This window comes from Podarcis vaucheri (assembly GCF_965113315.1).
Source record: "Podarcis vaucheri genome assembly, chromosome: 5".
Lineage (NCBI taxonomy): Eukaryota > Metazoa > Chordata > Lepidosauria > Squamata > Lacertidae > Podarcis > Podarcis vaucheri.
In genome coordinates, this window is record NC_138763.1 from 68,892,261 (window position 1) to 68,919,193 (window position 26,933).

A 26,933-nucleotide genomic window follows, 5' to 3' on the forward strand; every position below is an offset into this window, starting at 1 on the left:
CCTTTAATATAAATGGATTCTCCCTACCATTTCTGGAAATAAAGAGTATGCTTTAACAACAGCTGTGTCTTCTTGAAAAGAGGGAGAAAGCCTACTCATTGCTTTGGCATTGGCTTTCTAAAATGGATCATTGTGTGGCACATTATCTTCAGCTGTTCCACCCTGTAGGGCTGCAGTCTATTATAGCTCTCTCCAGAAATGTAAATCTCTTGCTGTGCTTTCTCTGAAGAAATGTTCTGCAGACAGTGACTCTCTCTTTGTCTGCCTTGTTTTAATAAGTATTTGTTCATCATCTGTAGCAAATGTTAACACCTGGCATTTAGTTCATTACAATTTTTTTTTATTTTTTAAGGGTGAAAGTGATTTATAGAGCTTCATGTGGTGAGATTGGAAGAAGTTAATACTACTAAATTATATTTCTTCCATCTATTAACAGTTTAACTTTGGTCATGGTGCTTGTTATTAATATATATTATATGTGTGTGTGTGTGTGTTTAACACAGTGGCGTAGCGTGGGTTGTCAGCACCCGGGGCAAGGCAAGTAATTTGCGCCCCCTAACCCGTGGATTTGCGCCCCCTAACCCTAACCCCCAGATGTTGCGCCCGGTGCGGCCGGGCCCCCCTGCACCCCCCACGCTACGCCACTGGTTTAACACACACACACATACACCAAAAAAGGAAGGTAGGAGGGACATGGAGAGAGGAAGGGAAAGAGATTCATTAGATGCTAGGAAGAAGAAAAAGGGAAGTAAGTAAAAATTTGGGGAGAGGTGAGTGAATGTTCAAAATGGGAAAGGAAATTGGAGGGGTGAATGATACTTGAAGAGAGTTTTAAATAAAATAGAACGTCACCGTATCGGCAGTGAGACAGAAAAGAGTGCAGGGAGAAGAAAGTTCAACTAAAAGAATGTGTGTGGAAAGGCAGGTAAAGAGAGAGTAAGGAAGAGGGATAGGGAATGCCAGCCCCATCAATACTTTTAAAAAGTAAGATGGAACAACTTTATATGATGGGGGAAGTTGATGATGAGAAAAGCGGAGATACTTGATCATTCCGGCAAGGGAGCTATATAACACAAGAAGAAGAGGCAAAGATGTATTTGCACTATGAAACAACTGAAAATAAAGCTTTGCAGAAATGTGCAATAAAAGCTAAAGGATTTTGCTGAGTCAGTAGAAAGTAAAACATGAATTTCAGCGACATCATAAAGAAGCAATGTGACTTAGCTGCAGCATCAATTTAGAGATAGAAAGAATGAGAGGGAGTACAGATAATGGTCAACCTTTGAACAGAGTGAAAGATAAAGTTTGTATATAGAAAGTGGTTGACAGAAATGAGTCCAGGAGGAAATTCAACATTGCAAGATTAAAATTTGCTTGAACGAGAGAGGTGTAGAAAGAAAATATTTGCTTCTAGTGTGCATAAGGCAAGCTCAAAGTATTAGAAAGGATGTATTAAGCAGATAAAACAGGTTTCCATTTAAATAAAGGACTAACATATTCAGACACCATGAGTACTTTCTATAGGTAGTGTGGAGAACATAGTTTCCTTTCTAAGTGCTTAGCAGATGTTTGCTATAGGGTTTGAGGATGCAAAAATCTGCCAGGGGCTTTCATCCTCAGATTTAAGAAAGCAGACAACACTGGTATATTATTGTCCATTAAAAATGTTGAAAGAAATAAGAAATGTCGTAAAATTCAAGAAGGCAATTTCGTTAGGAAACATTTTAGCGGAATTCTATACAGGTGTGTCTCCACTTGCACACGATCAGCACGCTCGCTGACACATGTGCCAAAAATGGCACTGAACGGGGATAGAGCAGAGCAGGGCATAGGCAGAACAGGGAATACCCACTTATATGTGTCATGGTGATGTGCACAGTGACCCAGAATGGAACTCCAGCTTTCCTTATAGTACAGCATCTTAGACCAAAGGTGCTCAGATTAGTTTTGCCTCTTAGGTACCACAGGCCTATATATTTATTCTGACAAATCTCCCTCCATTCCAGCACCATACTGTGTTTTGTAATACCCTGATAGTGCAGTTTTGGGCATGTCCCTTCCTAAACATATATGTGCAGAATTTGCTTTTTAAAAATCTCACTGTAATTCCCCCAGCCCTGCCAATGTACTGTATTATTGGTGTGTGGGTGGTTTTTGTTTTAACTTAATTTTATCTTATCTTTTTTTACTATGAATTAGTGCTGTATGTAAGTTTTTCTCTCCTGCTGAAACAACCATTGAGATTGGGGGAGTTTACTAAGATGAAACATTTTTACATTCTCAAAGTTGTTCAGATTATACACCGTTCTGTGATTCCAAGAGAGAGACTGTTAGATGAGAAAGTAGTGAAATTGTGGATGAAACCCTGGGGGACTTATTAGGCTTAGCAGTAAACTCTGTACTCAAAAGTGTCAGGTGCTACCATGCATAATATAACCATGAGATGCAGTAGTAGAAGGATGTTTCGATGTTTGTTATGCTATGCGTAATGAATGGGGATTCTCTTTCTGCTTTTACTAATGTTTGCGTGCTGAGGTCCCCCAAAACCCCTACCCCAATAACTCACACATCACACATAATTTTTGTTTAAGGTTTTTGGCATACTTTTGGCCACAACTTTATTTTCATACAAATTGAGAGTGGTTGCTTAGGCATTGGTTATGACTATCTGTCCCCCCCGCCTTGGGGACAGCGCTGACTCCCGTGAGTCAGCGTGTGGAGGAACAAGACCAGGGACAGCTGGGACTGCGACACAGACCCTCAGCTATTCCCTGCTTGTTCCTTGGGAACTTACACGGCCCGCACCCTGCTCCAAGGGTTTGGACGAAGGGATGGTAAGCCCCAGAATTCCTTTAACGGAATTCCCAGCAGCAGCAGCATTGGAGGGGCAGGCACAGCCAATCCATACCCCTCCACCAACCAATTTAACCAATGCCTAACCGCCAACCTTACAAGTTGTGACGATTTGCTAAGCAGTAGGCAAAACCCAAAAGGCACACACTAATCAGCCAATTGGAAAAATTCCTACTGGGCCCCCGCACCAAGGCGAACGACCCCATGACAGGCAGAGCAAGGTCAAGGCGCAAGCCCAAGCAAGGGAGGGCGGGCGGGAGATCCGATGTCCACAGCGAAAGAGAAAGAGAAAGCTGTGGACCTTGCTTAAATAACCACTGATCCCACCCCTAAATTGGCAACATCAAATTTACCCCAGTAACACCATCCTCCAATCTGCTCCAGGCCCCTTGAATCTAATACTGCCTGGCAACCCAGTGGAGTTTTGTTCGGCCCCATCCGCAACACGTGCTCTCTTTTAGTGAGAACACGCTTTGTGGCTCTAATTAGAGGCAAGAGGTTTTTATTTTTATTTTGAGGTATTCAAATAATAAAAAATGAATTGCTGTGAGATGCTCTGTGAGTTTCTCAAACACAACAAAGCCATGCCCAGGCCTCCTTCTCTCGCCCTCTCTCTTTTTGGGGGTTATTATTATTCATGAATTAAAGTATCCAGCAGGGCCGGATTGTAAGTGAAAGTATCTAACTGCGTAAATGGATTTCCACATGGCTTCATGCTGGTCTGTTGCTTGAATAAGCTTTATAAGGAGTGTGCTCCACTAGCCATTTTCCATATATCTGTCAAGCTAATGATGTAATATCACAAAAAACATCCTTTAGAATTGAAAGGACATGAAAATAATGTCTTTTTTTTAGTTATTATGAAACATAATGAAATTAAACTACCTCCCAAAATTTGTTTAGTCATAAATGTATTTTACCAAAGTGTTAGGCGATTGACCTATCTTGAATGAATTCTTTATTTTCTAATCTGTCTTCTTAGCCTGCATATAGCTTTGCACGACTCTTGAATTCCGTACTTGGATCTCGGCTGGAGTCTGTCTTAAGCTCTAGATGCACATGGGCAAGTCATTTTCTGCCATTCTGTAAAAGAACAGTAACAATTGCCTATGTCAGCAGGCTATCTTAAGGACAAATATGATAATTAGTCTCCAGACTAATGTGCTGTAGAATTTATGTAGAGATGTGCTGTAGAAATTATGAATGGTGACAGTATTATGCATGGTTAAATCCTAAACGTTAATCCAAGTGTTGTTGCCATCTGTTTTTCTTTTTTCTTTTGGAGAGTAAGATTCCACAATTCTGCATACTGGTGGACTTTTATCATTCTCCTTTATCAACAAGGTGGGGACATATTTTCAGTTTCTCAGATTTGATAGGTTGATAATTTAATCATTGTGCTCAGCCCATAGAGAAAAATCCAACACACAGTAGTAGATAGCATGGTGGGTCTGCTGCACTCACCTGTCAGTTGACTGAGGTGCCATAGTGCAGAGCCAAGCTGGCACTCCTGGCTGGTGTGTTTGCACCATGCTGACCTCCCTACCGCCTTGGTCCTCCTTGGTTCAGCTGTCAGAAGGTCAGGTGAACACCACACCATGACCATTCCATCTACTCCTGCCTACACTTTGCAGTGGTGCAGTAAATGCAAACTGCACATGGCACCTCACCACCACAGCAATTATTATTTTTCTAACCTTATCCAAATGCTTTTAGCTTTTGGCAAAATTCCTCAGGTGTTTGCAACATGTAAGAGCCATCAGTTGTTAAATTTGATGGACAACTAGTTAAGACAAACAGTTCTGAGTTGAATTTTCATACATGCCCTTGTCGCATGCTGCTTTTCTGCCAAATCAGCTGTAATGCAAGACAGGGCTAAGCCACACACTGTGGAGACCCTCATTTCTCCTCTTGGTAAGGTCAGGGCTTCTTTATAAAGCAAGTTGGAACACAGCATCTCACTGAAGGGTAGGGCAGAGCCATAAACCAAAAGAAGCAAGTTGAGGTCAGTTCACCAAAACAGAAGCAGACAACCCACCCACCCCGGAAAACAGACAGAAAAGTATGAAGATAGTCCCCTAGCACTGGCCTCACTGCCATTGACCAGGATACTGAAGAGGAGAGGCAAGGTCAGGGTGGTGGGAGCACTGGATTGTCTCCACTGGCTTGTTTGCACTGCTGCAACCTCACTACTGCCTTGAACCTCCACATCTTTGTGCATAGCAGTGATGCTGCTGCCAAGAGCCCAGGTCTGTGGCAACACCCCCTCCCTGCAGGCTGCTCCTGTTGCAAACTCCATTTTGGCTTCCCATTTCTCCTCTTCAGACTCCAAGCTCTAGATCCAAACAGTAATCCTGTACATATTGCAGTCATAAATATACTGGGCACAAGCTCGCTGTGAATGTTATGCTACAAATTTAGCTAGACATTGTTGAAAATTCTTGGTGTTTTGCCTGACCTATTCTCTGATCTATATCTTCTTGCTAAGGAAACCACATGCTTTGTTTCTGACATCCATAGCAAATCCAGCTGCAATTTCCAAATCCCCTTTTGCCTTCTGACCAGTTTCAGAGGGAACCACAAATATACTATCACAATTCTAGCTGCCAATGTACAAGCTTCCTATCTAGTTACATACCAAGGTGATTCATATTATCATCTCCAGATATACCACCTTTTTTATCTTCAGTTCCAATCTTTATAATGTTTCCTTAATCCACATTAGTACAACATAACTTTTATAGCCTAAAAACAATGTTGTATTTGGGAGTTGGAGAGGAATGAATTCCTAGCAAAAGAAAGAAAAAGAGTAATGCCTGGTGTATACTACAATTATTGTAGCAATTCAGAAGAAATGTTGAACAGAACAGTTCATATTTGAAAAGATAATCTGCAATTCTTTAATAGATTTTCTAAAAGCTTGTCAAGATGATTTTACATCTTCTGTACATTATTGTGGTTACATAACAAGTCTTTAATCTTAGCATTCACTTCAAAGTGTCATATCCAATCTTGTTGGTGAAAATGCTCACTCTAAACAAGATGTAGCATATAAATCAGCTTGTTTTAAATTATCATTTTGGACCATTCCTGTGGTATCAGTATCTTATTGATGGAATTAGGTATCATGAATTTATATTATGCTCTTGCCTGGTTTTGAAGCATAGGGCATCACTTGACCTTTTTTGGACATAAAAGAAAAACTAAATTTACTTGTGCTGCTTCTTGATGAAATTTATTTTCTTTATCCCTTTATCCAGAAAACTATAGGAAGTAGAAATCAAAAGAAGAAGAAAATTCTGTACTATTAATTATTTTTTAAAAAATACTTTCTTAAGCTAACAGTAAAAATTTTCTTTTCAATAGTTTATGTGAATAGAAGGATGAGGGCAGGTTGTATTAACTGGTAGGAGCCAGAACATAGCAGAGGCAGAAAATTGGGGGTGGGCCAGCATTCGCTGCTCTAGGTGCCATGATCAACAGCAACCAATGTAAGCAAGCTGTGGCAACATACTGTACTGCTGGATTTTAACCCTGGTACACCTTTTTCCTTTGCTGCCACCTAGCAACAAGTACAACCAAACATGTCAGAGTTGTGCTCCCTCCCCATTAATTGGGACCACCTGGACAGTGCAATCCATGTCTTGCTGTGTCTCTCAGTCTGTACACTAGCACTGCTGAGGTGGATGTTTAATACATAATAAGTTAGAAGGTGGGGGTAACTGTTGCATATGTTTTGCTTCTAATTTGGCAAATTTCAGGTTTTCAGGTCTGGCTTCCGTGTTGCATATGCAGGGTAAACTCGTGTGTGTGTGTGTGTGTTTGTGATTTATATTCTGCATTTGCAGCAATAGAGTTCTGTATAAAAATAGTAGTAAATATGCAAGATCATAAAAGGGTAAATTAAAACAATACATCAAATTCGGAGGGATTGGAGAACAAGAAGTCTTTACTTTGGTCTAACAGGATAACAATGTGGGTGTCAAGCAAACTTATCTTTACAAAGGTAATTCCAAACATTATGTGTGTGCTGTAACTAAGAAGGCTGTCTCACTGGTTACTGCCTGTCTCACATAAGACTGAAGGAGCACTCAGTGGAAAGCCATTGTAGATAACCTTGATGCATGAACAGGCTGAAATGGGATCAGGCATTTTCAGATACCCAGGTCTCCAAACTGTGTATGGTGTTAAAAGTGAGTGCCAGTACTTTGACTTCTGCTAAAAAAGAAAGAAGAAAAGACAGGGAGCCATTTAATCTATTAAGACACTGGTGTGCTATGTTTCCTGCACCCAGTCCCAATTAGTACTACCCAGCTTGACGTATTTTGTATTAACTGCAGTTTCCAAATAATCCTCAATGGCAGCTTGATGTAGAACAAAATACAGCAGCCGTTCCTGAATGTCACCAGAGCATGGATAACTGTGGCCAAGCTATCTCTGCTGAGGAAAGGAGACAGATACCTCAGCACTCTAGGAGGCATGAAGCCCCACAGAGGCTGCTTGTTCTTAAGTGTCTAATAGCAAAGATGTATTGAGGGGCACCCCAAGCAGTGTACCTTCCGGGGGAGTGTCACTGCATCCAGAAGTTGTGGAACCCCATCTCCATTAGCAGGTGAAACACCTACCTATGCAACTCCCATCTTGTCAGGATTTAGCTTCAGTTTATACACACATCAAAGTTGGGTGTCACATGCCATAAGATCCGAACTCGGGACAGGCAGCAGTGCTTTGACATCTGTGGCTCCTGTGAACTTTTTCTCTTTGGTGAAAGGTGGACAGTTGGAAGGGAGAAGAAGCAACAGGAGCTCAAATAAGGGGCAGCAGCCCATCCCCTAGTGAAATTGTAAGCCTGGACTAAAATTACATTTATTTGCGCTCAGCACAGTGAATGCCGAGTATAATATTACATATATTTGAAAGTAAACCATTCAAACATGTAATCACAACTGCCACAATGTTTCTTGAATATTTCAGTAGTGGGTGAGTTATAGCTCGAAGGAAAAATAGTGACATTATAATGGTCTGTCTTACTGGAAAACGGCTATAGAGAGGTTACCGTGTATTATTATTAAAATAGCTTTAGCCTGATAGCTCTAAGCAGACTTTAGAAGTGTGTGTGTGTGTGTGTGTGTGTGTGTGTGTGTGTGTGTATCTCCATCCACTCTGGAATATGAAAAGGAATTAGCCTTTTGCTTGTGTTTTACAAAAAGCTGAGATTGCTTTCTATTCCATATATACTTTACAATCACTTTTCCATGCTTCAGCATGGAATAAAAATGACAGTTTCAAAACAAGCCTTTGACTTGCATTGACAAGCATCATTTTTCTCTCTCTCTGCCCCACAATTCTGCTTGTTTTGGTCCTTTCTGAATGGCATTATTTTCTCATTTTGCTTTTGATGCCATGCAAATGCAGGTCAGTTTATATTTATTTTAAAATTAGAAGAGAGGGAGAGAGAGAGAGCGCTTGAGTTTTACTTTGTTCTGGGGTATCATAGCTTTAGATCGTGCTGTAGTAAACCCTGTCCTAAACAATCAAAAGCAAATTCACACTCTGGATCATTCTGTAGATTCTTTCTAGTATTCCTATGTTGAATTATTATTACTACTATTCAGATGTGTGCACAAATGTAGAATGAGAGACAAAGCTCTTAACATCCCAACCCCACAAAGTAAGTGAGTTCACTGTGACTTAGCCTGAGGAACACGAATATGGATTGCAGCCTAAAGCAATTTACAAAAAAAGTGTTTTGTTCTTTTACTGTTGAATTATCCTCAGAGTGAGAAAGATGATAGTCCTTAGACACAATTCATAGTCTTTGGCGGAACCCAGAGATTATAATTATTCATTTGTTATTTGTTTTTGTTTTTTGCATAGTACCCAAATGTGTACTAAAATGTTAACTGCGTAGTTCAGCACTTAAGTGTTTTTCAGGTTCATATATTAATTTGCAGCTGAAAGGGGCAACAGCATAAACAGCAGCCGTTAAGTGTGATTGATTATAGGCCAACCTAATTTACTTTTAATAAGTAGTCCATGTACATTCATTACATGGCATAGACTTACAGCAATAAGTTTTTTGCCAAAAGCACACTAAATTGAATTCATTGGGCCTTTGATTGTGAAACAAATTATAAACAAGTATAGACCCAGCAAGTGCATTAGAGCAGTGACCCTCTGAGATATATTTTGTGGTGCAAGGGTGGTGGAGAGGGAAAGATGTTCTATTTCAGAATGCCTTTGCTGATGAAGAACATACGAGTGTCTACATGTGGCTTATCACCACACACACACACACACACACACACACACACACTTTGAGGTGTGTTTCGAATGAATGCAGTATCTTCACAAACCACTGAGAAGTTTTTATGAATCTTATTGTAGCAAGTAAAAGATACTTTTTATCTAAGCATTTCACTGCAGTCACATAAGATACTCCTGATCTCTTGCACATGGATCTACAGTGGTACCTCTGGTTACGAACTTAATTCATTCTGGAGGTCCGTTCTTAAGCTGAAACCTTTCTTATCCTGAGGCACACTTTTGCTAATGGGGCCTCTTGCTGCCGCTGTGCCGCCGGCACATGATTTTCGTTCTCATACTGGGGCAAGGTTCGCAACCAGGAGCAGCTACTTTCGGGTTAGCAGAGCTCATAACCTGAAGCGTTCCTAAACAGAGGTACCACTGTATGTATGAGCTCTGAATGGCATGCACAGCGAGTTTCAAGCTGCCACAAAAAATTTATAAGAATTATGCATTTCTGTCTAAATAGAGACGAGTCTCCAACTGTATCTGATTGAGACAGGCTAGTGGTTATTGAAAGTGTGAGGGAACTGCCACATTCAGTAATGTTTCAATTGGTTTTTGAAAACTCACTGGAAATCAGTATCAGGGTCACTGCAAACATGGAACCCCACTGGAAAAGGCTGCATGGGAAAAGTGGGACCAGGTCAGGGTTACATACTCCCTGCTTCCACTTCTAAGATTACTCTTCTGTAAGCTGATTTTGTATTTAAAAATGGTCAGTGGAGTAATGTTGCATGCATGTATTTGTTCTTGATAAATATCTTGCACTATCAAAGTGCAAGTAGATTACATTTTTATTATTATTACTATGTATATATCCTGCATTCTCTCTCCCCTCCCCAACAAGAAGCTCAAGGTAGCACCCCCTCCATCCCTGCGGACTGCAGTCCTGTGAAACAGGTTATAGACTGAAAGACAATGATGGTCCCAAGGTCATCCTATGGACTTTGTGCCTGAGTGGCTCTCCTAAATCCTAGGCTGAGACTCTTTAACCACTGAATAGCACAGCGACTATAACTAAAATTGATATTTGTGAATTTCTGTTATATTAGTGGATATTCATGGAAGTTGATAATGTTGCCTGAGATGCTGTTCCTCAGTAAGGGAGACATTAGTAGAGGGGTATGGGAGTTATACTATCTATTAAAAAATGGAGACTTTGAGAAGAACTACATGTATTGTGAACGAAATTCACCTTCACCACAGGATACTAATGCAGAGGTGGGACTGAGACAGGATTTGCAGCAGACAGCTAATGGGCAGGTGCCATTGTTTAACCCTTACTTCAAGTCTTCCTTGCACATGCTACCTGGCCAGGTTTCCCCTATTCCTCCCTCACCTAGGGAAATGACTGAGGAAGGTGAAGTTATTTTCATTTTAAAATTGACTAACTCATGAAGGGTTAGCAACACAAACACACCAAGCCATTTCTGCCCAGGAAATGCTTTCCTTCATATTGCATTTATCACCAGACAAATGTTTGGGGAGCAAGTACAACATGCTCTTCTTTCCCTAGGTATTTTAGCTGATAAATTCAAACACAAAGTGTTCAAACACAGAATACCAAGTCAAATTCAAAAGCATTTTCACGTCTATCTCCACTTCACAGCAACGTCTGCCCTCACAATTATGCCTTTGTATTATGTCTACATATGAGATAATATTTATATGCACGGATATATGTAATCCCTCAGCAAAATTGAACAGGTGGCTATTGATGAGTTTAACCAGATGCATGAATGCACCAGAACATTTTCATTATCTTCAAGGCAACTCTCTTGATTTTTAGTTTTTTGTGGGGGTTTTTTTTTACTATTGAGCATTTTGAATCGTTTTGTGATTGATTTAGAGAACCAGAAAAATAGGCCAAAAAAGGATGCAGCAGGCATGGCAAACTTCAGTGGCAAAATTCTAAGTGACTTCTTAATCCAGTTTCAAACGCATGACAGCACACTGCCTCAATTCATTCTGCAGTTGCTCTATCATCTTGCAGACAACCAGAGTATTTGCTATTCAGCACCATGCAAGTGGGCATGCATTCATTCAGGGTACGGAAAGCCCCAGCCTGAAAAGTTGAATGACAATCCAAACACCTAATGCAGGCAGTTTTCAAATCATGAGATCATTTGAAATTTTCATTCTGCTTTTTTTAGTTTGGGACTCATGTGTTTTTGCTCTCCCCCCCCCAGCTCTATTGAATTAGATATGTTTTTTATATGAAAGAAGAACTGAGCATGGCATTTAGAGCGAGGAGTGGGTTCAGTCGTTTCTGGTTATTAATCCTAGGGCGGAGCCAAACTTTCTCAGAGAAGAATTTTTTGAAAACTGCCCCCCCATCGCACAGCATATGTTTAGGAAGTCAAGTTCTACATGCTGCACAAATAAATGGAAGCTTTTTCTGTCAGGATATATATCATTTGGCAGGGTACTGTGGGTAGGAGAAAGTGTGATCTGTGGGGGATCTATTGCGTGGACAGGCGGAGTCCCCAGATCCTGCACGGTCCCCCCGTCATGTGAATAACGACTCAAGACAACGTGCTATGGGATTAAATTGGCCACAACTTTATTAAATTTCAAATGTGGGTAGACCTTGGCTCAGGCATTGGGCGTTCTCCCTCCCCGGTCCCCAGCCGGGGACCTAGGGAGCATCAGGGTTATCCAGTGTGTGGGGGGGGGGATGGGCCGGCTCTGGAGAACATATGTTCAAGCAGAGATGGCCGCCCCCGTAACGCCGCCGCCGCAGGAGGGAGCAATGACGACCTTTCGGTGTACGGCCAAAGCCTCCCTTCAGAAAACCCCTTTAACGGGGAACCCTGGTATCGCCGCCGCAAGAGGAAGATGGACAAAAGGATTCCGCCCAAGGCCTGATACCGCCAAAGTTGTGACGTTTTGCTACGGGAAAGGCGAAACCTGCCAATGCAGGGAAATTCCTTTCCGGCCCTTTAACAGCGACCTTAACGTAGCAGCGCCCGCATACCTGTGAAGAAAAGTTAACCTGCAAAACCTGTGAAGAAAAGTTAACCTGCTAAAATAAGACCTTAACTGAGGGTGGGTAGGGTGGGAGAAGCTCTGGAGCCAAGTGAGGATTCCCAGGTAAGATCCTCCCTCTATTGTGTGGGCAGGTAATCCCTCCCCTACCTGGCCTGATCTCCTTGGCAACGCTTCACCCAGGTGGGATTGGACAACTGACTGAGGTAGGTGGAGACCTCCAGGTATCCCACCTGAGGGAAGGCAAAGCCAAGCCTATGCTGTTGGAGCCGCTCCAGATCTAGGGGCTGCACGCGTCCACGCAAAGGGCGCCCCCCATTTTAAGTGGGGAGCGGTCATTGTGGGGAATTTTTGAGGGTGAAAACCACATTGTGGCCTTGGGGGGGGGAGGAATTGAGGAATGGAGAACATAGATGTTGTGGTTATGGGGAGGGAAACAGGCTGGCAGAGGGAGGTATTGTGGTCCTGGAGAAGGATATTCTGTGGGAGGGAAACTGAGGCATGGAGATTGGGGTTGGTGAGCAGTCTAGTTTCTCAGCCTTTGAAATGCATGGCCTTCAAATTGTCATGGTCATCATCATAAGAATGACTAGGCATATTTTAAAAACTGATGCAGATATTTGGGTGTGAAAAGTCAAATCAGCTTTTTAGGTTGATGGACTATTACACTGCTTAACTTCAGTGCACACTTGTAGTTGCCAACATTGTGAACTTAGCAGACTTTTGAAAAGTGAGAATTTTAAAAAATGATTATATATCCTAATGTATATATTTTGTTTGTTTGTTTTTTTTAAAAAAAACACTTTTCTGTAAAAGTCATATGACTCAATCAACTATTATAATAGTTGTTGTTGTTGTTTAGTCGTTTAGTCGTGTCCGACTCTTCATGACCCCATGGACCAGAGCACGCCAGGCACTTCTGTCCTCCACTGCCTCCTGCAGTTTGATCAGACTCATGCTGGTAGCTTCAAGAACACCATCCAACCATCTCATTCTCTGTCGTCCCCTTCTCCTTGTGCCCTCCATCTTTCCCAACATCAGGGTCTTTTCCAGGGAGTCTTTTCTTCTCATGAGGTGGCCAAAGTATTGCAGCCTCAGCTTCACGATCTGTCCTTCAATAGTACACAGTCATAAATAAGTATTTATTAACTCGTATTTTGTCAGCTTTTCATTGGAGAATCCTATTTTTTATTTTAGATGTATAGGAATTTGATTGTTTATTTCAAACAAAACAAGATAAATGAATTCATTCTAATACATATGTCATATGATCATATCTTAGGAAAGGGTTGTGCCGTGTCAAAATGTTTTTTATTAAATTACTAGGTATGAACTCTGTTTAAGAAAACTCATTTTGTATCTTCCTTTCATTATGCTTGAGGATATGACTCTAAGTTTGTTTCCAAATTTATGATGAGATCTTTGAATCAGCTGCTGATGAATAAAACTTCTTTAGTTAGAATAACGCATCTGAAATCCATTGCTTGGTAGATTTTCCTTCTTTCCTTCCTTCTTTCTTTCTTTCTTTCTTTTTAATTTTATAGTTTGGAAAAAAAATTGATCATTCTCACGTTTTCTCACAAATTATTTTCTTTGCAATTCACAAAGTTTTTTCCCCTTTGAATTAAGATTTGCTAATTAAAATTTCCCCTTGTCTTGTTTTTTTTTCCAGCTCTCGTAAATGTGAAACTTTGGGCTATTGATCGGCAATGTTTTCAAACAATAATGATGAGGACAGGCCTCATCAAGCATACAGAGTATATGGAATTTTTAAAAAGGTATGACACTTGTTTATTTTTTGAAACACACACTAAATTTGCTGCCCTCACTTCTTGGGTTTTTGTGGGGATCTTTTTTCTCTTTCTTTTTTGAATGCAGTGTAATGAGCACTCATTTCTGCTCATCACTTTTAATTTTATGTTTTACCCACTTGTTTGGCATAAGAGCTTGAAGAAGGGGAAATGATAACTGAAAATCTCAGCCTCATTAACTGTTTGCTTTTCACTCATTATAATTCATCTGCATGGTTGTTTGTGGAAAAAATAACACCAACATCAAACATACAGTAAGCATATAAATACCATTTTCAATATGTGCAAATCAAAGATCTCTCATTTTAAAAAAGACATGTTGAAGAAAAATGTGCTTCAGAAAAATGGTATATGACCTAATTTGCAAACTGTTCCACTTAAAACATTTTTTCATATATAGAACTTCCAAATAGAGGCAATTTATGAGGCTTAAGAGAAACAAAAGCTTTTTTTGCTGGAGGCATCTGCAAATATGGGTCAAATGAGTCATAGAAGAAGAGAGGCATAAGGATGTGTCTTGTTATCCCTTAAACCTGAATTTAAACTCTCAAAAATTATGCTAGTATTTCTTCCCCGCCACATCATTATAAACCTACCACAGTGTGAAGATATCTAACTATGCAGTGGTTGCTGATTAATGTATATATTAATTGCATTTTAATTATAAATAATCAAAGATTAAAAATAAACATGTGGTCCTTGTTCAGAGAAAAAGCGAATACCACCAAAAGCCACCAGGAATATTCAACAAGTCTTGTTGCCTGGGCAACAGTGTTCCCATTAGCCTTTTGTCCTACTCCCATTGAATATTTCAGTCCAATGATTGGTTTGTTTCTATGTGTCAAGCTTGCAGAGCCCTGGAAAGAGAACAGATCTTATAAATTAATGAACTGAAGTACTAAGTAAACATGCTAAAGCCATTTCCAAATGAAGTCGATTAATCTCATGGTGAATCTGGAATTGTAAAAATTAAAGCCATTATCAATAAATATGCTTTCATCTTGATCCCATGCGGAGTTAGGGATAATGTTGTGCAAGCAGGTGTGGCTCCTCCCTCTATTCCCTCCCTGCAGCCCCCCTCACATCACCAAAATCTGTTTCAGAGGGTTGGGGGCTACAGGGCAAGTGAGATGAAGCAGAAGCAGAATTTTGTTTTGCAACATGGTGGACATCATTGTATGTCTCCCAAGAGGCTTAGGTGTACCTGACTCAGCATAAGGTTGGACTTTACACTGCATGCATATGTTGAATTACTAGAGAGCAAGTCTCATTGAATTTCTCTGAAGTCACAAAGATCAATGGAAGCTCCATAGTGCTCTTTGATAAGAATGTACTTCTCCTTCCTTGTCCTACATCTGTTGCTGTAGCAACTGAATCCTGGGTGGCGGTACCCTAGAAAACAGCTTTTGGGAATATCTGATATATGGTTTCTGGACATTCTCACAGTTTTACTACTGGGAATATTTGGGATCATAAAAAATGTATCTCTAAGACAGATTGCTTGTTTTGTCCTTCTTCTGGGGTGGAAGAGGATTGATTGACTTGGCACACTTACTTGAATTATCCAGAACTATTTGCTTTGAACATAGTAAGCTGAGTCAGATCATTGGTCCATCTAGCTACACTGACTTGTTAGGGAGCTATCCAAGATTTGAGATAGGATTTCAGACAGGTGTCTCTTCCTGGAGATGCGAGGTATTGAACCTGGAATCTTCTGCATGAAAAGCAATGGTCTACCACTGGGCTATGTCTCACCTTGTATTTGCATCTATTACACTGTGCTTGTATTATGTTGTATCACTTTGCTTATATGATACTATATATATAATATTTCATGGGTTAATGGGTGATGAGAGCTGAAGTATAAGGGATTTTGCTATACAGTAGACAACTTGACATTGATTCTGAGCCATCTGTGTTTTTCTGAAGGATATATTTTTTTTCACATGGGACCTACTTATAAGATTTATTTACCTTCAGAGTCCATATAGTATGTCCCCAAAACATACAAATGCTGCTTATATCTATTAATTGAGCCTGTCTGATGCAGGTCTGGACAAATCAGACTATTTCCAATCCATGTCACTTTTGTATGTGTTCACTTTTAAATCTGGGCTATCTTTTCCTGTATTAAGCTATGAATTATTATTTCTTAATTGTATAGTTTTACATAGAATTTTAGAAACATAGAATCATAAAGTTGGAAGGGACCCCCAAGGGTAATCTAGTCCAAGCATCCAAGATAGATGGCCATCCAACCTCTGCTTAAAAACCTCCAGTGAAGGAGAGTCCACAGCCTCCTGAGGTTTGTTCTTCCTGATGTTTATTTGGAATCGGCTTTCTTCTAACTAGAAGCTATTGGTTCAAGTCCTACCCTCCAGAAAAGGAGAAAACAAGCCTGCTCTATCTTCCTTGTGACAACTCTTAAGATATTTGAAGATGATTATCTTATCTCATCTCTGTCTCCTCTTTTAGATAGATAGATAGATAGATAGATTCTTTATTGTCATTACACAAGTGCAACATTGCACAAAGTGCAACGAAATTGGATGCCATCCCTTAAAACAACAAAAGCAAGACAACAACAACAACCAAACAAACCACATTCCAGCCACACCCACACCACACCCATCAAACTCCCAGGTCACACTAACGAGTTACAGCATTCAAAAGGGCCACAGCTCTTGGATAGAAACTGTTTTTCAGTCTATTTGTCTTTGACTTGATGTTTCTATATCTTCTGCCAGAAGGCAGTAGTGCAAACAGACAGTGTCCCGGGTGAGATGAATCCTGCAGGATGTTATTTGCTTTCCTAAGACAACGGGAACCGTACAGTTCTTCCAAAGATGGGAGAGGATGACCAATAATCCTTTGGGCTGTGGTTATGACCTTCTGGAGCGCCTTCCTCTCCCTAGCTGTACAACTGGAGAACCAAGCACAAATACAGTATGTAAGAATGCTCTCTATGGAGCCTCGGTAGAAGGACACCAGCAGTCTCTCACTCAGATTGTTCTTCTTTAAAAGTCTGAGGAAATAAATTCTCTGCTGGGCCTTCTTCACCAGAGCAGTGGTATGTGCGCTCCAAGTCAAACCCTGATCAATAGCTACTCCCAAAAACCTGAATTCCGCCACCCTCTCTACCCGTTCCCCGTTGATATACAAGTGCTGAATGTCCGCCTTTTTTTTCCTGTAATCTACCACCAATTCCTTTGTCTTAGCCGTATTAAGAGCCAGATTGTTCTCCCCACACCAAACACAGAGCCGCTCCACCTCGTCCCGATAGGCGGACTCATCCCCTCCTGAAATGAGCCCTACCACCGTAGTGTCATCAGCAAACTTGATGATTTTGTTGCTGGAATAGATGGCTGTACAGTCATACGTATAGATAGTGTAGAGCAGGGGACTCAACACACAACCCTGTGGTGAGCCGGTGTTAAGGCTAAGGGCTGTGGACATGTGTGACCCTACTCTAACCCTCTGGGAACGTTCTGACAAAAAATCCAAAACCCAGAGACAGGTGGAGTTGGAGAGTCCAATCGCCTCTAGCTTGGACACCAGTCTATGGGGGAGGATAGTGTTAAAAGCAGAGCTAAAATCCACAAACAGCAGCCTCACATAACTCCCCGGCTGCTCCAGATGGGACAGAGCAGCATGGAGAGTGGTATTGATGGCGTCTTCTGTGGATCTATTTGCTCTGTATGCAAACTGGTAGTTGTCAAAAGTTGATGGAAGACAGGAGATAATGTGACGGCGCACCAGTTTCTCAAAACACTTCATGATGATTGGAATCAGTGCAACTGGTCTATAGTCATTCAAACTACTGATTGTGGATTTTTTAGGCAGAGGGACAATAGTTGACGACTTCAGGCAGGGTGGGACAATAGACTGGTGTAAGGACTTATTGAAGATCTTAGTAAAGACCCTCGCCAGCTGATCCGCACAGCCCTTCAACACCTTTCCAGTGATGCCATCAGGTCCAGCCGCCTTTCTCGGATTCGCCATCCTCAAAACCTGTCTCACCTCGTGTTCCTCTACCGTGAATGAGGGGCCCCTATGGGCTGGTGGCTGTAATACTGGCATCTCAGGTGGCTCCTTCTCGAAGCGAGCAAAGAAGAGGTTAAGCTCCTCTGCCAGCAAGGGGTCACCGTCGACAGCACCAAGGTTAGGTTTGTAGTTGGTAATATGCTGAATCCCCTGCCACATCTGTCTTGTGTTGTTGCTCCTTAAATTATCCTCAATCCTCAGCCTATAGTCCAATTTTGCCCGTCGAATACCCCTCCTCAAGTTTGCTCTAGCTACACTGTAAAGCTGCACCTCGCACGACCTGAAAGCCCTGTTCCTTTCCCGCAACAGGCACTGGACCTCTCTATTCATCCAGGGTTTCTGATTGGGGTAAAACCGGATGGATTTATTTACTGTGACAGTGTCTGTGCAGTGATTGATATAGCACAGAACTGCCGCCGTGTGCTCCTCCAGGTCTGAACTATCGAAAATATCCCAATTGGTTCTCTCAAAACAGTCCTGCAGCTGGTGAATAGCACCTTCAGGCCAGATTTTAACAGATTTTAATATTGTGGGAGCCCGTTTCCTGAGTGGGATATATGCTGGTACCAGGAACAGAGACATATGGTCGGACTGGCCCAAGTGTGGCAGCTGTAAAGCCCTATAGCCGTGATTTACATTCGAATAAACTTTATCCAGTGTCTTGTCCCCTCTTGTGGGACATTTCACATGCTGATAGAGCGTTGGGAGCACTGTTTTAAGTTCAACATGGTTGAAGTCTCCCGCAATGATGTGCACAGCTTCAGGATACTTGTCTTGCTGGCTGCTGATAAGGTCCTGCAGGCATCCCAAAGCCAAGTTGGCATTGGCATCTGGTGGCACGTACACACCAGTTAACATAACAGCTGTGAACTCCCTAGGGAGATAGACTGGTCTACATTTAACAGCCACATATTCCAAATCCAGGCTAAACATGCCAAGCTCCTGTATTTGGTCTCAAAATATTCATTTTGATATTTTTTTAATTGAGCCAATAACTGTGTTATGACATTGGGGAAGTGCGAAATAAACTGAGTTCCAGCCTGCACATTAGTATGGGTAGTGTGGATTAGATCAGCTGGTATAGTAATTCATGAAGCATGCCTAATTTGGCATAAGTGTTAAGAGAACACTCTGATCAGCATATCTTTAATGGAGGAAAGAACAGTGCGGTTAGAGCACCAGACAGTGCAATGTAGACTGGATATACAACTTGAAAAAAGTATATTAAAATTCCATATAATCAATGAAGTCAGCAAATCTGAATAGTTATTAAATTTGCTTATTTTGTACAAATTTAAACATTTTGGAATTTCCCATATAGTAATAAGGATTGCACTCTTCATAGTGCCTGAAATGATCTTTGTAAAATTGTCTTCTTCTTATTGCCTAATGCTACCACCCTCTTTATAAGCATTGTCACTACAATCTGTCACAACGTGCTGTCTTGCACAATTCCAACCTATAACACAATAACAGGGAGTGACAAGGGCTTGAGACTGGAGTGGAAATCTTTTTTCAGCTTGATTGAAAACAAACAGGGGAATCTTAACACTAGGACATGGACTTTGGTCCAGCCAGTCGTGTTGCTGAAATTCAGATACCTGCTCTATTACATTGAGCCCCAAAGCACAGCAAAATGACAAATGATTTACTGGGTGTGGAAAATACTGAAAGAAAAACTTTGAAGACTGAAGAATCTATGCCCGTACACTCACATAGTAGAATTGTAATGTATATGTCACTTAGATTTTGTTCTGAACTCCTTAGCTGAGGTCTAGAAATTCAGATAATTTGATCTTCCCTTGCTGTTTTTATTCATTAGTGAATGGTTTTAATTATGCTTTTTTTTTGTCTACCCATTAACAGAACAGCTCTTCCAGTCCTAATGGGCTGAGTGGGCTATTAAAGGTAAAGGTACCCCTGCCCATACGGGCCTGTCGTGTCCGACTCTAGGGTTGTGCGCCCATCTCACTTAAGAGGCCGGGGGCCAGCGCCGTCCGAAGACACTTCCGGGTCACGTGGCCAGCTTGACGAAGCTGCTCTGGCGAGCCGGCACCAGCGCAGCACACGGAAACGCTGTTTACCTTCCTGCTATAAAGTGGTTCCTATTTATCTACTTGCACTTAGGGGTGCTTTTGAACTGCTAGGTGGGCAGGAGCTGGGACCGAACGACGGGAGCTCACCCCGCCGCGGGGATTCAAACCGCCGACCATACGATCGGCAAGTCCTAGGCGCTGAGGTTTTACCCACAGCGCCACCCGCGTCCCAACGCATTTAGTTGGGCTATTAGGCCCAACTAAAGCTTAGTTCTTAGTGAGGTGCCAATGTTATGTCTAGAGTATAATAAATTATGGGATGGTACTGTAGTGTTCAAATTATAAGAGAAAGGTAGAGGGGGCCGTAATGGAATTCATAAGTCATTCCTTGATATCTGCAAATTTTAGCCATTTGATATCTCCCTGTAGCTTTTTACAAGCAGTCACAAAGATGACCAACAAAACTGATAAGGGCACCAGAATCCCCCCATGAGCAGTGTAATTCAATAGGTTGGGGCTCACATGATAAAGAATTAGGCTCTGTGTAGACTCTGTGTCAATTCTCCACAAACAAGGAGCCACCGCAGAGCAGGCCCATTCTTGTGTGGCCACCCTCTGGACCTCTTGTGGAGGAAGGGCACAAAAAAGGGCCTCAGATGATGGTTGCAGGGTCAGGGTTGGTGCATATGGTGAGAGTTGGTCCTTGAGGTATTGTGGTACTGAGTTAGAAAATACAAAAACCGGTGTGAGAGTCAAAATACTCTCTCTCTCTCTCTCTCTCTATATATATATATATAAAACACACACACACACACACACACACACAACATATATATATAGCCAAAATACTATATATATATAACATATACAGTGGTACCCCGCAAGACGAACGCCTCGCAAGACGGAAAACCCGCTAGACGAAAGGGTTTTCCGTTTTGGAGGCGCTTCGCAAAACGAATTTCCCTATGGGCTTGCTTCGCAAGACGACAGCCCATAGGGAAATCTCAGGGACAGCGGGGAAGCGCAGCGCGTCTTCCCCACTGTCCTCGGACCTCCTCCCGCCACCGGCTTCGGAACGAAGCTCCGATGCCGGGCGGGGGGGAACGCCTCCTCCTGCCGCGCGGCATCGGAACGAAGCTCCGATGCCGGCCGGGGGAGGGGGAACGCCTCCTCCTGCCGCCCGGCATCGGAACAAAGCTCCGATGCGGGGGGGAACGCCTCCTCCCGCCGCGCGGCATTGGAACGAAGCTCCGATGCGGGGGGGACACCTTCTCCCGCCGCCCGGCATCGGATGCCTTTCCTGAAGACTTGGGGTGGGAGGAGGGTTTTCCTTCCCACCGCCAACATTCAGAATGCTGTTCTGAATGTTGGCGGTGGGGAGGAAAAACCCTCCTCCCACGCAAGCCCCGGGAACAGAGGGAAAGCGCTGCGCGCCTTCCCCTCTGTTCCCGTACCTGTCCTGAAGGCTTGCGGTGCGGAGAAAAGCCCTTCTCCGCACCGCCAGCCTGGCAAGCGGTTTCCCTAGGAACGCATTAATTGATTTTCAATGCATTCCTATGGGAAACCGTGCTTCGCAAGACGAAAAACTTGCAAGAAGAAAAAACTTGCGGAACGAATTAATTTCGTCTTGCGAGGCACCACTGTATATGTATATATTTTACATTATCATAATTGCAGTGCACCATGCAAATATAAATGATCATACTGATTATTACAGAATGATAGTAAGGGTCCATTTCCACTAGAAGCAATCTATCATGTTTGTGCATCACAAAACCCAAGGGCAAGCAGTGATTCTTACCACCAGATTTTGATAAATTAAAATCCATTTGACATTCATGTGGTAAGAGTGATAGGTTGTATTGGGGGGGTTGACTTTAATTAATGGCATAGGTAGTAAACTATTGCAAATGGTACAAGGACTGAGTCATAACAGGAGGAATTCTGTTATCTCCATTCAGATGGATGGGTAGCAACTTGGCAGAATTTCTTATTAGAATCCAATACAAAAACAATTTTCCTCAGGAAAATAGGATTTCATTATACTACACCTAGTTGAAACAGACTTGGTATGATTACTCATAGTTTGTAAAGTGAACTGCAACTATGATACTTCATATATATATATTAAATTTTCTGGATCTTATTATTGCTTGTAGTTCTGTAATCAAAACAAAATCAAGCAGACCTTGGATACCCTAATATTTAAGGCTGATTCTGTTCCTAGTGCTGGTTCATAGCAATTGAGTGGAACAGTGGAGAAGGAGCTACATAAGAGCCTGAGCTCAAATTATGTTGCAGTTAAAGACACTCATGTATTAAAAGGCAAATGCAATGGACCATCTAACTCATTATACGAATGTGTTCAATAATCATAAGCATCATGACACTGTAGTGCTTATGACTGATTCAGTCCTTAATCGTCCCCAGGATGCACGAGGCTCTAAGTAACTGCAGCATAGACATATATAGAGCTGGAGACATTTCAAGTTTCACTACTCTGTGTTGGCCTTTGGCATCTATTATTTCTTACAATAACCAGTTCACACCAGGGACATAGTGCTCACTATCTCATTGGTTCCAATTTCCTTGTTGATTTTGGTCAGTGCTAAAAAAACCCGCAGGAAAAATGATCTGATTGAGTACACCGATTAAGCTATTATCTTGCCTATGTATTGTGCAATCAGCCACTGATAATTACTTTTGTTGCACTTGGTTTCCATCCCAGTCTAAAAGAGAAGAGATGATCTCCATGGAATCAAAGCTTATTGTTTAGAAAATATCCCAAGATGCCAGTTAGTTTCATATAGTATAAGGTAATGTAATCAAAAGTTTTAAGTGGAAACTATATTGTTGACCAAAAATAGAGAAAATAACATGCCTCTTTTGACAACCAAAATGGCAACGAGACATTCCATTTTGGCAACTGTAACCCTGGTTTAAGGAGCCTTTTGGCACCTAGCTTATATATCTGAGTTTCTTACACTGTACAAAATGGTTCTGAATCATGATCACCACAGATTTGTCACTTTTTACTTTATTTTGGGTGAAGGCATGAAAATGTTGGTTTGTTCTTTTAAGGAGATTTCTGAAATTATGAACCCCCCAAAATGATACACTGACTACTTTCAGTTCCAATCTCAGAATTATAATTTTATCCCTCTGTCTTTTTCAAAGCTCTGCCAATATTAAGTGATTAAGCTTCAGATTTTAGTAGAGCTTTTCTAAAAGATTGTCAAGATTAATTTAGATGCACACTTCACAGAGTTTGCTCATCCTTAATTTGAAAGCAAGCAGTATGTGACAGAAATTAAGAGGAGCTTTCTAATACTGGCCTGGTGCAGATGTAAAGTCTCTGGATTTCCTAATCATTTCTGAGGCTCACCAAGCCCCTTCCTCCTCTTGTCTTCCCCATTCCTCTTAGGCCTGTGACCCAGGACTATAATAAAACTTAGAAGTATTTTTTTGACCCATGCTACTTTCCAGTTTATTCTATTTCTGGAAACAGGTGAATGCCCACTCTCCACCAAAGCATGGTGGGCTTTCTTGAGATACTGACTCATGATCTCAGTATTTGGCCTGGGGAAGGGATTATTAGTACATTTAACCAACAAGAAGTTTGTCAGCCCATGGCTAAAAACTATGGTCAGAAAAGCCACCTCGATTGGACTGCCATCATCCCTCTTATATCATCTGGGTTCCGACACTGCCCTTGAATCCCTGAGGCAAAGGCTTTGGGACATCTTACATAGTGACCTGCGATCCCAATCTTAGTAATTTGTATCCCAGTATCAGCTGGAATCCAATATGGGTACAATTTTCAGATACCCTCATACCTTAGTAATTTCTCTGTACCTACCTATCGGGGTTTATTTACCAAAGCCAGACTAAATGTATTTCCCTTGGAAGTTCTAAATGGCAGACTGAGAGGCATCCCCTATCAGAATAGGCTTTGTTTATGTTCCCAGGACATCAATTGTATGAAGCATATCCTACTGCATTGTGGGCAGTATGAGCAAGCAAGGGATCAACTGATCAAACCCTTACTGGCAAATTTGCCAGGAAAATCTGAAGCCTCCCATATTAAATATCTTTTGGAAGACAGGTCAAATGATATTACACTGGCCGTGGCAAATTTTCTTTCAGAGGCTATAAGAAACAGAGATCATTATGCCCTAGATAACACAAAATGACTGCCTTGGTTTCTTCCATCTGTCTGTCTGGTCTTTAACTGTATCTTGTTTTGAAATTGTTTTGTGGGTCTTTGGACTGCAATAAAGTATTGGTTTATTTCGGGATACTAAAATGCCCCACCCCGCTCCCCAAATGTGATGTCTGTAGATATTTGCTTTCCTGGATCAGTTATTGCTTGAAAAATAGGATGGAACATTTTTGCAAAAATAAGAATTTCTTGGGGCAGTCCCCCCCCCCAGGCTCTTTTTGGTTTTCAAAAGAAAATTTCTAAACACTTAGATCTTCATCATTTGATGAGTTTCAATTACTACAGTATGTTAAGATTAACTGGTACAAATTAACATCCCAGCAGCAAATTCAAATGCTCCCGAAACATTCTGTACAATTTTTGTGCCAGATACAAAGCTGTAACGTTAAATGAAATTCAGGGACATTATTTGCTTCTATGCAGGTATCAGAAACTAAAATATGAATGGAGAATCTGTAGAACTGAGGCTCCCACTATATTTGACTATTGACCATGATGGCTGAGTCTTATGGGAGTTGGAATTCAACAACCTTTGGAGGGCCACAGCTTTTCCATCCTGTCCTAGGATGACTATGCAATAGGTCTACTTCTGTGTAGATTCTGCAGTGAAAAGAGGACTGGGGATCCAAGATCTGGATCCCAAGTTCTCTTGGTACAGCATGTTGGAAAACGTCCGGGGGTGCCCAAAGTCTGAGCGTCCACTGGTATGTGCAGCTCTGGAAAAGGCATTTCCCTTCTTCTCCAGTGCACTTCAGCAACATATATCAAATGATATATGCACACTAATCTTCTAGCGTAACACAGCAAGAAGCATGAGACATTGTAGAGCTAATCTACGTATTTATTTACACACTATGTACAGACAAAGGAATCATGGCATCTCTCTCTCTCCAGCTCCAAGAGAAGATATGGGCAGAAGTAAAAGCAAAAGTACAGTGCAAATAGTACATACAGTGGAAGAGATAAGACTGTCTTCCGTTCCCACAATCTTCCCAGACTAGCATGTGATTTACACCAATCTCATCTTGCAGCATCAGAGGTGTGAAATGCTAACACAGAGTGTGTTATATCTACATTAGCTAAACAGATTTCATTGAAGGCTAGTGATAACCTTATTCACTGAACCAAGATTTTGGCAGCTTCCATGTCACACATTTGCAGACATCTTTATAATGTCTTCCCTATAAAGAGCCGAGTGAAACAGTTCTTACATGCTGAAGGCATATAAGAGCGCCAGGGAGAAGAATATGCTAAAGAGATTTGGGGTGAGAACGCAGCCCTGCTTCACACTTCTCTTTAGAAATAAGAAGAACAAAATTATTATTAAAAATAATAGTAATAATAAATAATAAACTGGCTGGGGCTGATTGGAGTTGTAATCCGAAACATCTGGACAGCACCAGGATAGCAAAAGCTGTTCCTCCTCCTGCTGTATGTGGTCCTCCAGATGTGTGGTAGGAAGATTTATTTCATCACCAGTGAAATGCCACCAAGCACTGGCACAGACAGGGCAGCTTTGAAGCCACAGTGCAAGTTTCTTCCAGCATTAGGTAGTTTTTTTACGAGACAAATGTTGGGCTTAAAGTGGGTCCTCAGGGCAGCATATGGCACAAGTTTTATAAGAACAGCAGGTCCTTTCCTTATTTATCCTCTTTTTCCATACTGCTTTAAACGAATCTAGAAGTCCAAACACATGGATATTATTTCTGAAGGAGGTTTGCTTGTAAAGAACTGAAAGCAATAAGGTGTTTTTCACTAAAACTCTTGAGCGCAGCCAAGCAGTGGAGCAGAACTAAAGTGCCAAAGTATCAAGCTGTCAATTTCATACTCCCCATTTTAATAAGGGTTTTGTTTTGTTTTTTGCCTTGGTCAGTTGACTTTCTATTTTTATTTAAAAGTCTGCATAGGATTGGGATAGCATTTTGAGAATTTTAACATTGGGTGTGAAAGTTTAATAATCACATCTCAGCCAGGGTAACACCGAGCAATGACTAGCAAAATATGTAAAATAGATTATGTTATATTTTTATATACATGAAGTCTTTTTTTCTGGACTGAGTTTTTCTTAGGAATTTTCTCTGGGGTGTCTCCTGTAGTGTTAATATGCCCCAGCCGAAGAGGAAATCAGTGAGAAGTGTTAAATAATGCTTGTGCCTTTTCTGTCACATTTTTTTAAAAAATGGTTCGCTGGTTTTACACAGAAGGAAATCTGAATAATGGAAATGAACTTTTCCTTAACAAGTCTGTGGGGATTTATATAACATACCTTAGGCCTACTTACAGGTAGTAAAGTGATTTTAAATTAGGTATTCACTGTATTCAATATTTTGATTAGTAGAGCCTTCACTGATTCTTTACTATCATTATAAAGTTCAGGGACATCTATGGAGCACTCACTTTAATGCTAATGGTTCCTACAGCTGGAGAGCCCATGCATATCAATAAGGGATTGTACTGGAAGCTAGATGTGATTCAATGTGAAAGTCAGTTAAGTTCAGAATTAAGCATGAGCTTCAAAATATTTAAATAGACAGCAAGAAAAATGACATGTCGTTAGTGGCCAGTTGTAGTCTCTACAGAAGGTAGTACAGTAAAGATTAGAGATGCTATCACATTTAAGAGTCACATATTGAAAATTAATTTCCAGGTATCACCACCTGCAGTGTCAAT

The 26,933-nt window shown here is 41.3% G+C and overlaps 1 protein-coding gene and 1 long non-coding RNA gene across 9 annotated transcripts in view; one reads left to right on the forward strand and one right to left on the reverse strand.

Annotated features, from left to right (window-relative positions):
* The window catches only part of PRKG1 (protein kinase cGMP-dependent 1), a gene marked incomplete at its 3' end in the record, with an annotated part of 706,724 nt that overhangs the window by 492,614 nt on the left and 187,177 nt on the right, over window positions 1-26,933 (forward strand). For all 8 annotated transcript variants that reach the window (XM_082222041.1, XM_082222042.1, XM_082222043.1 and 5 more), the window contains one exon: window positions 13,823-13,928. In XM_082222041.1, the coding sequence (XP_082078167.1) occupies window positions 13,823-13,928 (106 nt within the window). The remainder of the gene's footprint in view (window positions 1-13,822; window positions 13,929-26,933) is intronic.
* Window positions 1-26,933, reverse strand: part of LOC309532209 — a 738,788-nt gene that overhangs the window by 477,463 nt on the left and 234,392 nt on the right. The gene's annotated exons all lie outside the window — the stretch shown is intronic.